Source organism: Dreissena polymorpha, chromosome 3 (genome assembly GCF_020536995.1).
Source record: "Dreissena polymorpha isolate Duluth1 chromosome 3, UMN_Dpol_1.0, whole genome shotgun sequence".
NCBI lineage: Eukaryota > Metazoa > Mollusca > Bivalvia > Myida > Dreissenidae > Dreissena > Dreissena polymorpha.
The window spans coordinates 24,006,679-24,020,887 of NC_068357.1; the positions used below are offsets into that span (position 1 = coordinate 24,006,679).

The following is a 14,209-nucleotide window of genomic DNA, read 5'->3' on the forward strand; positions in this document are numbered from 1 at the left end:
ACGGAATTCTGAATTGTCGTTCCAGAGTTATGGGACTTTGTTCGTCAAAATTTCGTGATTTCATTGAATGTCCTACTGTAGCTCAAATATCCTTCGATGGATTTTTTTCAAATTTCAACACAATCTTAATATTGATAAACCCTGATCCCCTTTCGTTTTTGACGGAATTCTGAATTGTCGTTCCAGAGTTATGGGACTTTGTTCGTCAAAATTTCGTGATTTCATTGAATGTCCTACTGTAGCTCAAATATCCTTCGATGGATTTTTTTCAAATTTCAACACAATCTTAATATTGATAAACCCTGATCCCCTTTTGTTTTTGATGGAATTCTGAATTGTCGTTCCAGAGTTATGGGACTTTGTTCGTCAAAATTTCGTTATTTCATTGAATGTCCTACCATAGCTCAAATATCCTTCGATGGATTTTTTTCAAATTTCAACACAATCTTAATATTGATAAACCCTGATCCCCTTTCGTTTTTGACGGAATTCTGAATTGTTGTTCCACAGTTATGGGACTTTGTTGAATGTCAAGGAGACGGCGCTCCATGCTCATGTACTTATAAAATAAACCATGTATTCAAATACAAATAAACTGAAGTAAAAAAATGATTCAAAGGGTTATTTATTACCTTACTACTTCATTGGCGAACGACGGGCGTATCATGCGCTCATGGCGCAGCTCTTTATTGTTTTTGCAACTACGAGGTTTCCTATCAGGACGAATTGTCGTACCTCATAAAAATGACAAAACTGTGGTGACAAAATATCGTAGCTACCATGTCTGACTGTCAGTATGACTTATCAGTATGACTTACGCGTCTACGGCTTATACCGTATTTTGCAGCTTCATTTGTTTGGTATTTTTACAGAATTTCAATTTCTAAAACATAGTTATAAAAAAATGAGACGGTTTTTTCTCTCTCCTGAAAAGTTGGCATTTTGTAGCTACGAGGTTTGAGAACGACATCGACGATATATAGATGCACCTTGATGAGTTCTACACGCCACCCCCATTTTTGGGTCACTAGGTCAAAGGTCAAGGTCACTGTGACCTCTAATATAAAACATAAACATAGGCTCTAAAATCAAAGTGCTTCCACCTACAACTTTGAAACTTCATATGTAGATGCACCTTGATGAGTTCTACACGCCACACCCATTTTTGGGTCACTAGGTCAAAGGTCAAGGTCACTGTGACCTCTAATATAAAACTTTAACATAGGCTCTAAAATCAAAGTGCTTCCACCTACAACTTTGAAACTTCATATGTAGATGCACCTTGATGAGTTCTACATGCCACACCCATTTTTGGGTCACTAGGTCAAAGGTCAAGGTCACTGTGACCTCTAATATAAAACTTTAACATAAACCTCTACATTCGCTCTAAAATTAAAGTGCTTCCACCAACAACTTTGAAACTTCATATGTAGATGCACCTTGATGAGTTCTACACGCCACACCCATTTTGGGTCACTAGGTCAAAGGTCAAGGTCACTGTGACCTCTAAAAAAAAATTAAACAAAAATGAAAAGCTTTCGCAGCCGAGCGTGGCACCCGTTATGTGGTGCTCTTGTTATTTTATATATTACAAATATTTTCAAACAGCAATACTAAACGCTATAGTACTCGGCGAAACTTAACAATTCTTTCAAATGCTTACTTTCCCATTATACAAGTATGTTGGCAAGGTCAAGGAAAGAGGACAGTTTGCTTTGTTTTCCGCTTTCGCTTTGCAACGATTAAAACCGGTGAATGTTTTTTAAAGCATAAAAAACTGTTGTGTTTGGCTTACATCACGAAACTCCATGCACTGGTTCGTAATAGCACGTAACCAGCACGGATAGCAATTTTGCTCTACTAGTTGGCAATGAGCAATTCAATTTTATTGAACAAGCAACTATAGAAGTAAAATAAACCTCTACCAATATTTTAAAAAGATTTGAATTTTCGTTACAATATCCAACCAATGCAAAGTTTAACATATCTATTTTTTGTCAGACACGTGGACAGTTTCCGTATTGATATCAGACCTCAGGTAATTTTATCAGAAATGTCCGAGGTCCAACGTCTTCGGCATGGATTGAGAAGCCAGATTTCAATATTCCTGGCTATTTTTGCTTCTATGACTTATGTTTCCCAGGCTGGTACTGCTGCGTGAGGTCCCCATTCTGCAAAGCAAGGAGGAGATGCAGACTCAGCTAGCTCACTTCAGAGGAAAGCAGGATGTTGTGGTTGGTTACATGAAGGCTATTGGAACCTTCGGTAAGCATTTGTGCTATGAAATGCCAAATTGTGTGATGAAGGCTATCTAAACCTTCGTAAGACTTATGTGTAGCTATGAAATGTCTGATGGTGTGATGTATGTGTAGCTATGAAATGCCTAATGGTGTTATGAAGACTATTTGAACCTTCAGTAAGCATGTGTGACTTATGTGTAGCTATGAAATGCCTAATGGTATTATTAAGGCTATTTGAACCTTCAGAAAGCATGTTTTACTAATGCTTAGCAATGAAATGCTTAATGGTGTGATGAAGGCTATTGGAACCTTCGTAAGCATGTGTGACTTATGTGTAGCTATCAAATGCCTAATGGTGTGATGAAGGCTATTTGAACGTTCGGTAATCATGTGAGTGTATGTGTAGAAATGAACTGCCTAATGGTGGGATGAAGGCTATTAGAACCTGTAGTAAGCATGTGTGACTAATGTGTAGCTATGAAATGCCTAATGGTGTGATGAAGGCTATTTGAACCTTCGGTAATCATGTTAGTGTATGTGTAGCTATGAACTACCTAATGGTATTATGAAGGCTATTGGAACCTTCGTAAGCATGTGTGACTTATGTGTAGCTATGAAATGCCTAATGGTGTAATGACGGCTATTGGAACCTTTGGTAATCGTGAGTGTATTTGTAGCTATGAACTGCCTTATGGAATTATGAAGGCTATTGGAACCTTCGTAAGCATGTGTGACTTATTTGTAGCTATGAAATGCCTAATGGTGTAATGAAGGCTATTGGAACCTTCGGTAAGCATGTGTGACTTATGTGTAGCTATGAAATGCCTAATGGTGTGATGAAGGCTATTGAAACCTTAGTAAGCATGTGTGACTTATGTGTAGCTATGAAATGCTGAAAGATGTGAAGAAAAGGCTATTTTCACGTCTGGTAAGTGTATGTGACTTATGTGATCCTATTTTTGATCATTTTTAGCTCACCTGAGCACAACGTGCTCATGGTGAGCTATTGTGATCCCCTTTTGTCTGTCGTGCGTCGTCAACATTTACCTTGCTAACACTCTAAAGGTCACATTTATTGCCCAATCTTCATGAAACTTGGTTAGAACATGTGTCTCAATAATATCTTGGACGAGTTCGAAAATGGTTCTGGTTGATTGAAAAACAGGGCTGCCAGGGGGCGTGGCAGTTTTCCTTATATGGCTTTAGTAAAACCTTGTTAACACTCTGGAAGTCACATTTTTAGTCCAATCTTCATGAAACTTTGTCAGAACATGTGTCCCAATAATATCTTGGACGAGTTCGAAAATGGTTCCGGTTGGTTGAAAAACATGGCCGCCAGGGGGCGTTGCAGTTTTCCTTATATGGCTATAGTAAAACCTTGTTAACACTCTAGAAGTCACATTTTTAGTCCAATCTTCATAAAACTTTGTCAGAACAAGTGTGCCAATAATATCTTGGACGAGTTCGAAAAAATGGTTCCGGTTGGTTGAAAAACATGGCCGCCAGGGGGCATGGCAGTTTTCCTTATATGGCTTTAGTAAAACCTTGTTAACACTTTAGAAGTCACTTTTTTAGTCCAATCTTCATGAAACTCGGTCAAAACGTGTGTCCCAATAATATCTTGGACGAGTTCGAAAATGGTTCCAGTTGAATGAAAAACATGGCCGTCATGGGGCGGGGCAGTTTTCCTTATATGGCTTTACTGTATGGTAAAACCTTGTTAACGCTCTTGAAGTCACATTTGTGGTCCAATGCTCATGAAACTTGGTCAGAATATTTGAACAAATAATATCTGGGCTAAGTTCAAAAATGGTTGAGATCCGTTAAAAAACATGGCCGCAAGGGGGCGTGGCATTTTTCCTTAAATGGCTATTTACTACAAAACCTTGTTAACACTCTAGAAGTCACATTTATTATCCAATCTTTATGAAACTTGATCAGAACATTTGTTCTAACAATAGCTCGAGTGAGTTTGTAAATGGTAATGGTTCGTTGAAAAACATGGCCACCAGGGGGGGGGCAGTTGTCCTTATATGGCTTTAGTGAAAACTTGTGGACACTATATTAGCCACATTTATTGGCAAATCTTCATGAAACTTGGTCAGAACATTTGTCCCAATGAAATTTTGCCAGAGATTGAAGCTGGGTCATATGAGCTCAAAAACTAGGTCACAAGGTCAAATATAAAAAAAACATGTTAAAAGTCACTTTTTTGGTCCAAAATAATCTTCATGAATCAGCTTGCATTTTTTTCAGAATAGTCTAGTTCCTTTGGCTTTCAGGTGAGCGCCTTAGGGCCTGATGGCCCTCTTGTTGTTGAATGAGAACAATACAGTAATATACTGTACTTATGACAGAGAATCCGCCTTGTATACTTGTTCGGAAGTGGTTTCAATGACATGTGACAACCTTTATTAGTCCCCTACCGGTGAAACCGGAGAGGGACTTATGGTTTGCGCTCTGTGTGTCAGTCAGTCTGTCACACTTTTCTGGATCCTGCGATAACTTCAAAATTTATTCATATTTTTTCATGAAACTTGAAACGTGGACAGATGGCAATATGAAGATTATGCACGTCATTTCATTTTGTTCCTACGTCAAGAATTCTCGTTGCTGGCAACAAATAGACTAGAAATATTGCTGAAATGGTGGATCCTGCGATAACTTTAAAAGTTCTTCATATTTTTTCATGAAATTTGAAATATGGACAGATGGCAATATGGAGATTATGCAGGTCATTTTATTTTGTTCCTACATCAAGAATTATGGTTGCTATGGCAACAAATAGACTAGAAATATTGCTGAAAATGGTGGATCCTGAGATAACTTTATAAGTTCTTCATATTTTTTCATGAAACTTGAAACATGAATAGATGGCAATATGGAGATGAATGCAGGTCATTTCATTTTGTTCCTATGTCAAGAATTCTGGTTGCTATGACAACAAATAAATTTCAAATATTGCTGAAACCGGTAGGGGACTTTTATTGCTTGGCAATAGTCTTGTTTTAAAATATCTTGTAATGAATGTAATGCTTAATGTCAGTTTTACTGAATGAGCGAGATGCATGGGTAAACAACAATACTTTCATTGATGAAGTTAACTTGGTTCTGAAGAAAAAAAAAATTTGCTCTGCAGCCTGAAAAATAATTTATAACACTGTTTCACAGTCTCTACACTTCTACATATATTATTTGCTGATAATCTAATAGACTATATAAGCAAGTTGATAATAAAAACACCCCTGAAGAAGCAATTTGTTACATGTCTGTATTATATGCTGATTACCCGGTTTGGCATTCAAGGGACATTTTCACAAACGTTTTTTTGTGAGCCTAATTAAGAATTATTTGCCCCATATTGAATTACGGTAGCCAAACATGAACTGAAATAGATAAATAATTACTGTTAATTATTGAACAATGTGATTGGTAACCTGAAATTGACCTTACAAATGTCAAATAAAAGGTATTCATTTTCAAGCAGGAGGGTACAATTTTAAAGTAATTAAGCACAAAGTTATGTTTGTTTACCTATTGTAACATACAGCCAATTGTCATTGAATGTGTCAATTAATATTCAAATGGTTTTTCTGTATCTTCTTTCATATGATCAATGACACAAAGATTAATCATGATTAATTATTAATTACATTTTTTTTGCTTGAACAGAACAGGACTTTATTTTTATCCAAAACAGCACAAACAAATACTATATAGAATCACTACAGGAATTAACTTGTGCTTTAAACATTTTATTAGCATATCATTGGAGTAATTATTCAACATAAAAATATTAAAAGGTGGAAAAGTACATGCATGGTGGAAATCGGAGACAATAATTTAGACATAAGAAATTTAACAAAAAAACACAAAAATATGAGATAGCAATAACACCTGGGGTGGTATTCCAGAAGCATCTTAAGTTAAATTTTATTTTTATTCTTAAATTGGGAATTTTTCTGAAGTGTTTCATTTCATACTGCAATAGTGAGGCATCGAAAATTACATCAAAATAACATCATTATGTCAGTGTTATTTGAGGAAAACCAAAACAACATGCATGTCTTTATTTTGTAAAGAAATACAAAACATTGTAATTTTGAACTTAAGTGAAAATATTTAAGAAATGACTTAAGATGTTTCTGGAATATGACCCCAGAAATAAAAGAATACAAGAGGTCAACAATTACATTAACCTAGAAATATGAATGGCTTGTAAGTACATGTACATGTTGATTATGCTTGACATTGTCACGGTGAACAATTGTAGGTTAATGTAAATTGCCAGATTAATATCTTTTATATATGGGTTCAAGACAGAAATAGTTGGATATTAATATCTGATGTATGCTTAAGAAACCTGAATAATTCTGTCACCTTGAAGCACAATTACTTTTATCTTATAAAAGGTTCGCATGACATGATGGTACAATATAAAGGTCATATAGCTTAATGAAACATCATTAATGTTTTCTATTTGTTTTGTTATTTTCAATAATTACTACTGCCTTTGAACCATAGTACTTGATCCACCTGATTCTTAAGACCAATTAAGTAATTTTAAGGATATTAATACTCAATAAATTGAAACAACAGGATTATTAAATGGTATTAATTAACTTAACAATGTGTAATTTACCTTTTTATTACAGAATGTCAATTAAAAGCCTGGTATTATCTGAAATTGAACTAGAATTGGGATATGAAATGATGAAGCAGTGGATTATTAGTAAAAAAAAATGACCCTGTAACGTTCATAATCAATAATAACCTTGGGGTGTACAGTGAATAAACATACATTAGTACAGATTTAAGCTTCATTAAGAGAAATGAATTAAACTTTACACAATTTTGTTTCCCAAAACATCATGGAGTAAATTCATAACAAGTATAGCCCTAGGCTGTATTTTTGGAATCTGTATACAAGATCAGGTCAACTGCGAAAGATACTATCAATGAATTTGTATAATTGACTGCTGAAAGAAATTTACTGAATCTGACCACCACTATCTTTTACAGTGTGCCGTAGGGTTGTGGTCATTTACAAAAGGTCATGTTTGGTTGACTTTAATTTTTCATGTCAGTGAATTTGTCAGTAAATTAATTAGAAGGCAAAAATCCAAATAGTCTTAAATTGAGAGCCAACATTTTTTTGTGGAGAATGCTCCCATAACAACCTAGCCATTGCATGACCATAGCTCAAGCTCAGTTGGTAAAGCCTAGAAAACAAATCAGAGGATCACAAGTTTGATTCTAGGCACGCCAACATAACGTGATAATTATCCCTGGCAGATGAGGGAGGGATATAGAATTGGCGTTGTCCATCCTCCTGCCTGTTGGTCACTCTGTCATTCAGTCCGTCAGTCTGTCAAAAAGCTATTTAGTGCTATATCTCAGAAACTATATCTCAGATATCAACATTGAGAAGTGCCATGCACAAGAACCATAACCCTACACTTTCTTAAGTAAGAGTTATTGCCCTTTGTTTGTTTGTATGATGTAAATTTTCAGGGCTATATCTCAGATACCATGCAAGGCTTCAACATTGAACTTCATGGGTGTATTGATATTTATGAGGAGAAGTGCTATGCTTAAGAACCATAACCCTTCACTTTTTAGCTCACCTGAGCACAACGTGCTCATGGTGAGCTTTTGTGATCGTTTTTTTCCGTCGTCTGTTGTGTGGGGTCAACATTTGCCTTGTTTACTCTCTGGAGGCCACGTTTATTGTCCAATCTTCATGAAATTTGGTCAGAAGATTGGTTTCAATGATATCTTGGAGGAGTTCGAAAATTGTTACGTTTGCTTGAAAAACATGACCGCCAGAGAGCGGGGCATTTTATCTTATATGGCTATATAAGGCTATAATAAAATCTTGTTAACACTCTAGAGGCCACATTTATAGTCCGATCTTCATGAAACTCGGACAGAAGATTCATCCCAATAATATCATGGACAAGTTAAAAAAAGATGCCGGTTGGTTGAAAAACATGACCACCACGGGGGGCGGGGCTATTTTCCTTATATGGCTATAGTAAAACCTTGTTAACACTCTAGAGGTCACATTTATTTTCCGATCATCATGAAACTTGGTCAGAAGATTTGTCCCAATGATATCTTGGATTAGTTCAAAAATGATTTTGGTTGCTTTAAAAACATGGCCACCAGGGGCGGGGCATTTTTCCTTATATGGCTATACATGTATATGGCTATAGTAAAACCTTGTTAACACTCTAGAGGCCATATTTATTGTCCAATTTTCATGAAATTTGATCAGAAGATTTGTCTCAATAATATCTTGGATGAGTTCGAAAATAATTATGTTTGCTTGAAAAAAATGGTTTCCAAGGGGCAGGGCATTTTTCCCTATATGGCTATAGTAAAATCTTGTTAACACTCTAGAGGCCACATTAACTGTCCGATCTTCATGAAACTTGGTCAAAAGATTCATTCTGATAATATCTTGGACGAGTTTAAAAATGATGCGGTTGGTTGAAAAACATGGCTGCCAGGGGGCGGGGCATTTTTCATTATATGGCTATAGTAAAACCTTGTTAACACTCTAGAGGCCACATTTATTTTCCGATCTTTGTGAAACTTGGTCAGAAGATTTGTCCCAATAATATCTTGTTATCTCAGGTGAGCGACTTTGGGCCTTTCAGGCCCTCTTGTTTAATGACTCGGAGGATGTTAATGTTTTTATTTTATTTTGGACAACATTTATTTTATAAAAACTTCTTATTGCTACTCATTGAAAGGTCAGTGTCATCATTCATGGTTAATGGTCCTTCACTTAATTTTTGTTCTTTAATTGTTATTGCCAAAATGGAATGAAAAATGAAGTTGCATTATTATTTCCATGATGACCATAACATGTGTCATAAACAATACTTATGCTCCTTGATGGAAGGTCAAGGTCACAATTAATGGTTAGATATCATGAAGGTTTATTTCTGCCTTGTAACGTAATCAATTTCCTTTGAACTGTTAGTTGTACTTGTACACTATATTTCCCCCCACCCCCTAAATAAAATGACAACAACAAAACAACAATAAGTACATAGCATATACTTCATAGGCAATTGTCACATCTGTATCCATTGTGATTACTTCAATGTTGCAAAAACTAAAACTCAAAAAAGTTTTGTTTTGGCATGTGACCAATCACAATGGTAAAACAGGACAATACATACAACATGAAATATAAAATGGTAAATAACGCTGCATTCAGTGCCTTGGAATGGTAAATGCTAAGCAACAAGTTTTAAAGGTACATGTTCACATCTTGTTCCATGTCTTTCAGAGCACAGAGTTTTCATGGAGGTGGCCTACGCCTACTCAGATAAAGTGAAGTTCATTGTGAGCACTGACAGGAAGGCTACAAAACTGTTTGAGTAAGCATACCGAATATCTTTTGCTTCATTACCTTGGCTTGAAACGCCGTTGCACAAATACTAAGAAATAGACAAAAGCTTAAAAAAATTATAGTAAACATTTTTTACCAACCAAACTGCAAACAAATTCATTCAAACTGATATATAGATAACACTTTGTTAAGTTATTGATTTTTTGCTAAGTGAACATGTCACACATAAAAAACAAACAAACTCAAATACGTCAAAGGATAACCATTTGATAATAATTTTTGGAATAGAAGATATACATGCAGTACTCTGTGTTACCACTTGAGTAATTAGAGAATCAAACCATGTTCAGATCCAGCATACAGTAAAGATTTTGAATTTCACTCACACCAAGAGCCAACATTTTCAATGTATTTTTTATTTGTTAGTGAAATAAATGTCCTTTAAAAAAAACTTGCGAAATTTACCGGTAAGCATCAATTGAATTATTTTAATTGGACAGGGGCGTTAATGTTACTTATTTACCTGAGAGTGGGATTGTTAATGGTGGACTACCATGCATTTTAGCCAAGTTTTCTCAGAAGGTAGCTCATTTATTAATGAAACCCTACTTGTTGATCACAGCCAGCCTCCTGGTAGCCACGGGGACAAGATGTCAATTTGGTGGGTGTGGACTCAGCTGATGGGTACCAAGGATACACACTACCATAGCATTCGCTTCAAAGGAGAGCACAGTCTTACGGGCGTAGCAAAGTTTGCCAAGCTTGTCACCTATAAGAAAGTGGTAGGTTGTGTTGGCGTGTGTACACTGCTGAGTTTGCTGTACTCATCTGCAGGAATGAGATGCATACAGATTTGTTTTAATGTCATAAATACCTTACCTGCTATCTAATAGCGACTACCTCTGAAGGTGGGTTATCTATTTCTGTAGCTGCCGCTCAATATTAGCAATTTAGACTTGGGCAGAAGATAGTGAAACGTAACCTAGCTAAAACGAGACTCTACACTTCATTCTTCTTCCAAATACGTGGACATAAACAACGCCATTTTGTTGTCTTTGAAAATTGAATTAATTTTGATTTGTTCACCATGCTCACGTTTTGGTTTAGATAAGTTTTATTATTTGTCTAACAACTTATTATCCGTGTTATTTCCGTGTATTGTATTAAACTTTTGTTTAATTTATGCTCAAACACCTTTCTTGTGGTCATGTGAGGGCAGAGTGTATTCAAGCTTGCACGTAACTTCTCTTTTAGAATAATAAACTGAGAGAATGTTTATCATTTGCATTATGTGCAATAATGAATTTATTGTGCTGTATAACAATCTGATAGATGACCAGTTAATTTGGGGTATATAGGGTATTGCCAAAGAGGAGAAGAGAGAGAAAAAAGAAGAAGCAGAGGAACTATAAGAAGAAAGAAAGGAAAGGGGAGACTTTGCCCGGTGACGTCACCAGTCACACATTGACCGTGCCCCTGACTTTGACCGGCATGGTGACCGGTTGAAGACAGGTTCAGTCACTGGTCATTCTATGACCTGTCTGGTCACCATTCAGCCTTTGACCAGTCAAATCACCGGTCAGCTTATGACCCTTCCGGTCAACGGTAAGTCTGTCACCGGTCTGGTCACCAGTCAGCTTATGACCGGTCCCCGGTCTGGTCACCAGTCAGCTTATGACCGGTCCAGTCACTGATATTCCGGTTGCCTGGCCATATCACTGGTCATGCAATCCCTGCCTTGAGGGAGGCGCTGCACGGATGAGTGTCACGCTCTGTTTCACCGGATTACAACATCCGGCTAGACGTTGACACGATGTTGTCGGCACTTCACAACCGTACGCGCATTTGCATTCCTACCCCTAACCAAAGACTTAGATGCTTATAGTCAGATGCTTGAGGCCTTTCCTCCTCTTCTGACTCGTCTTCGCATGATTAATTGTCTGCCTCGACAAGCCCTCATCAATACCCGAGTGGACATCGGACACGCTCTCTTATCCGAGCAGTTCTCGGCATCAATCCTCTCGAAAGCGATCACACCAATGCTCGGAGAGAAGCTACTCCAGGAGACCTCGTTCCCAGCTTTGCCGAACTGTTTCACGTTAGCCACTTCTACAGCCGCTGGGCCTAATTTATCTACGTTTAACTCTCAGGCTCAAAGGCTACGGCTACCTTTTCAGCCCCACGGGTATCTTCTACGTTACCTCCGGCTGCTACTTCATCGAATCCAAATACTTATGGATTAAGCAGTCCTCAGGAAACCTTGTGCCTTCAATACTGATGCTCTACCGGCAATCGCCGGTTTCCAAAGTTAATCCGCTGACTTGGTCTCTGGTCGGCCTTCCTACCAGCTATTTTCATTCTGGTGCCGAAAAATGAACCACTGATGCCAGAAGCTTATGAAATATCTCCATCTGGTATTCCTACTTCTGTCTCAACTGGCTACATGCAGACCACTGGTCTTGCAGATGGTTCAGCTGAAGCGGGCTCGGAGTCTAACATTGAGGCTGAACATTACTACATGTATTTGGCTTCTATAAATCAGGTCTATGAAATTATGTTCAAGACCCCAGGTGATGACTTTTGACCCCGCCCTTCACTGTCGGCTACAGGCTCTGCAGTCACTGTCACGGAACAGTTGGCCCGCTAATGTGAACCCGGCAGGATTAGCAAGCAATGTCTCATATCAACCTCCGCCTTCCAATTGGCTGGACTACAATGTCTGTTTTCCAGTCACTGGAACCCACATTAGGCCTTCTCCATCCTCATGGAAAGCCCCTAAGGACCTGACTGAGCCTAAACCGCTTGATGGCGGTAAAAGCTACAAGTCCCCGGTAACCGACCCGACTACCGGTTTGGATCTTTCCAAACTGCCGGGTGTGGATCCTTACATTAGCAAGCTTTTGCTTACTATGCCAGTTGCTCCTACCCCTATCTCAGTTCCTTACTCCATGTTGGAGAATCGAGACATGAGAGAGGGCCGATCCATAGGTCTAGCTAACCAGCTTGACCTCATGGTGGCCACAGCCTTGTAGATGGCTTGGGAGGTATTGGACTCAGTTCCTGAGTAACTCAGTGCCTTATTATTTCATCTTTCGCAGACGACGCAGTTTTTATCACATAATGCTGCATCTTCAATGTCCGAGATGCTTGGATCTGGAGGGATCACAATAGATTCCCTTTTTGGAGGCAGGATACAGGCGGCAATTAAGGCTGACCAGGAAGACCAGATCTTTGCAACTTTAGTGAGTAACAACTCTGGCCAGCGCCAAGGGGTTTTTAAGTGTCCAGCTTCTAATCCCCCAGAAGCCCCGACAGCCAAGAATACTAAGAAGAACAACTTTTTCTCTGAAAGGCCTTCTTCTATTCCACATCTGGCCCCTAACAGGCCGTCTTCCTATAACAGGTCGTCTTCCTATCGGAATTCGTCAGATAAAGATGCTTGGAAAAAGGGCTAACCCAAGGCTGAATAATAAGACTTTCAAGCCTTCAACCGGCAAGGGGGACCTCCCCAAGGTCAGCCCAATGGATTCCCCCTTTCTACCGCCACCATCTCCGGTGACTTAGGTACCAGTCGCGGCAATACTTCTGCACTTCGCTAATTGATGACTCCAATAACTTCGGACGCGTTGGTTCATTCCCTTGTTACAAAAAGCCTCACTTTTTAATTAAAAAAAAGGCCTCCACTTTTCCGCGTTCACATACATCTGGTATCTCCGCATCCACAAATTCCATATTCCATTCTCGGACTCTTGGAAGAACAGGCGGTAGAAATGGTTCAAGAGCCTTATTCTCCAGGATTTTACAGTGGCCTTTTTCCTGGTTCAGGTAAAGCGACTACTGGAGACTGGTCATAGACTTAAAATGTTCAACACTTTTCTAGTAAGACGACTTTCAAGTCTGGTCGGAGTGGTCCGGTCACCAGTCATTCTGCTGGGACGTCTCTTCCTATGTCCTCTTCAGCACTATCTCTCAGCTTGTTGTTCCCTACTGGTTTCACTGGAGGGGACTTATGGTTTTCGGTCTGTGAGTCTGTCTGTCACACTTTTCTGGATCCTGCAATAACTTAAAAAGTTCTTCATATTTTTTCATGAAACATGGATAGATGGCAATATGGACATTATGCAAGTCATTTCATTTTGTTCCTACATCAAAACATCTGGTTGCTATGGCAACAAATAGACTAAAAATACTGCTGAAAATGGTAGTTTTCTGAATCCTGCGATAACTTTAAAAGTTCGTCGTATTTTTTCATGAAACTTGAAACATGGATAGATGGCAATATGGACATTATGCACGTCATTTCATTTTGTTCCTACGTCAAAAATTCTGGTTGCTATGGTAACAAATAAAAAATTAAAAAATCTGACAATGGTGGAATTTCTGACAGTGGTGGAGCCGGTAGGGGACATATATTGCTTGGCAATAGTCTTGTTGGAAATGGTCTCTGGACAATCTGCTTCACAGATTCCCATCCTTCCGTCCTTAGTCCCCCACCTTCAGTTGTGGTTAGACTAGGAGACTCTCTTGGAAGGAGTACTTCTTCCAAGGCAACCTTCCTTACATCTTATACGGAACAAGGAAGGTTAGGGCGCTCACCTGG

General features: G+C 38.3%; 1 protein-coding gene across 1 annotated transcript in view; it reads left to right on the plus strand.

Annotated features, from left to right (window-relative positions):
• The window catches only part of LOC127872087 (thioredoxin domain-containing protein 16-like), a 38,350-nt gene that overhangs the window by 5,040 nt on the left and 19,101 nt on the right, over window positions 1-14,209 (plus strand). Inside the window, exons 6-8 of the mRNA XM_052415417.1 lie at window positions 2,144-2,265; window positions 9,547-9,637; window positions 10,232-10,391. Coding sequence (XP_052271377.1) covers window positions 2,144-2,265; window positions 9,547-9,637; window positions 10,232-10,391 — 373 coding nt within the window. The remainder of the gene's footprint in view (window positions 1-2,143; window positions 2,266-9,546; window positions 9,638-10,231; window positions 10,392-14,209) is intronic.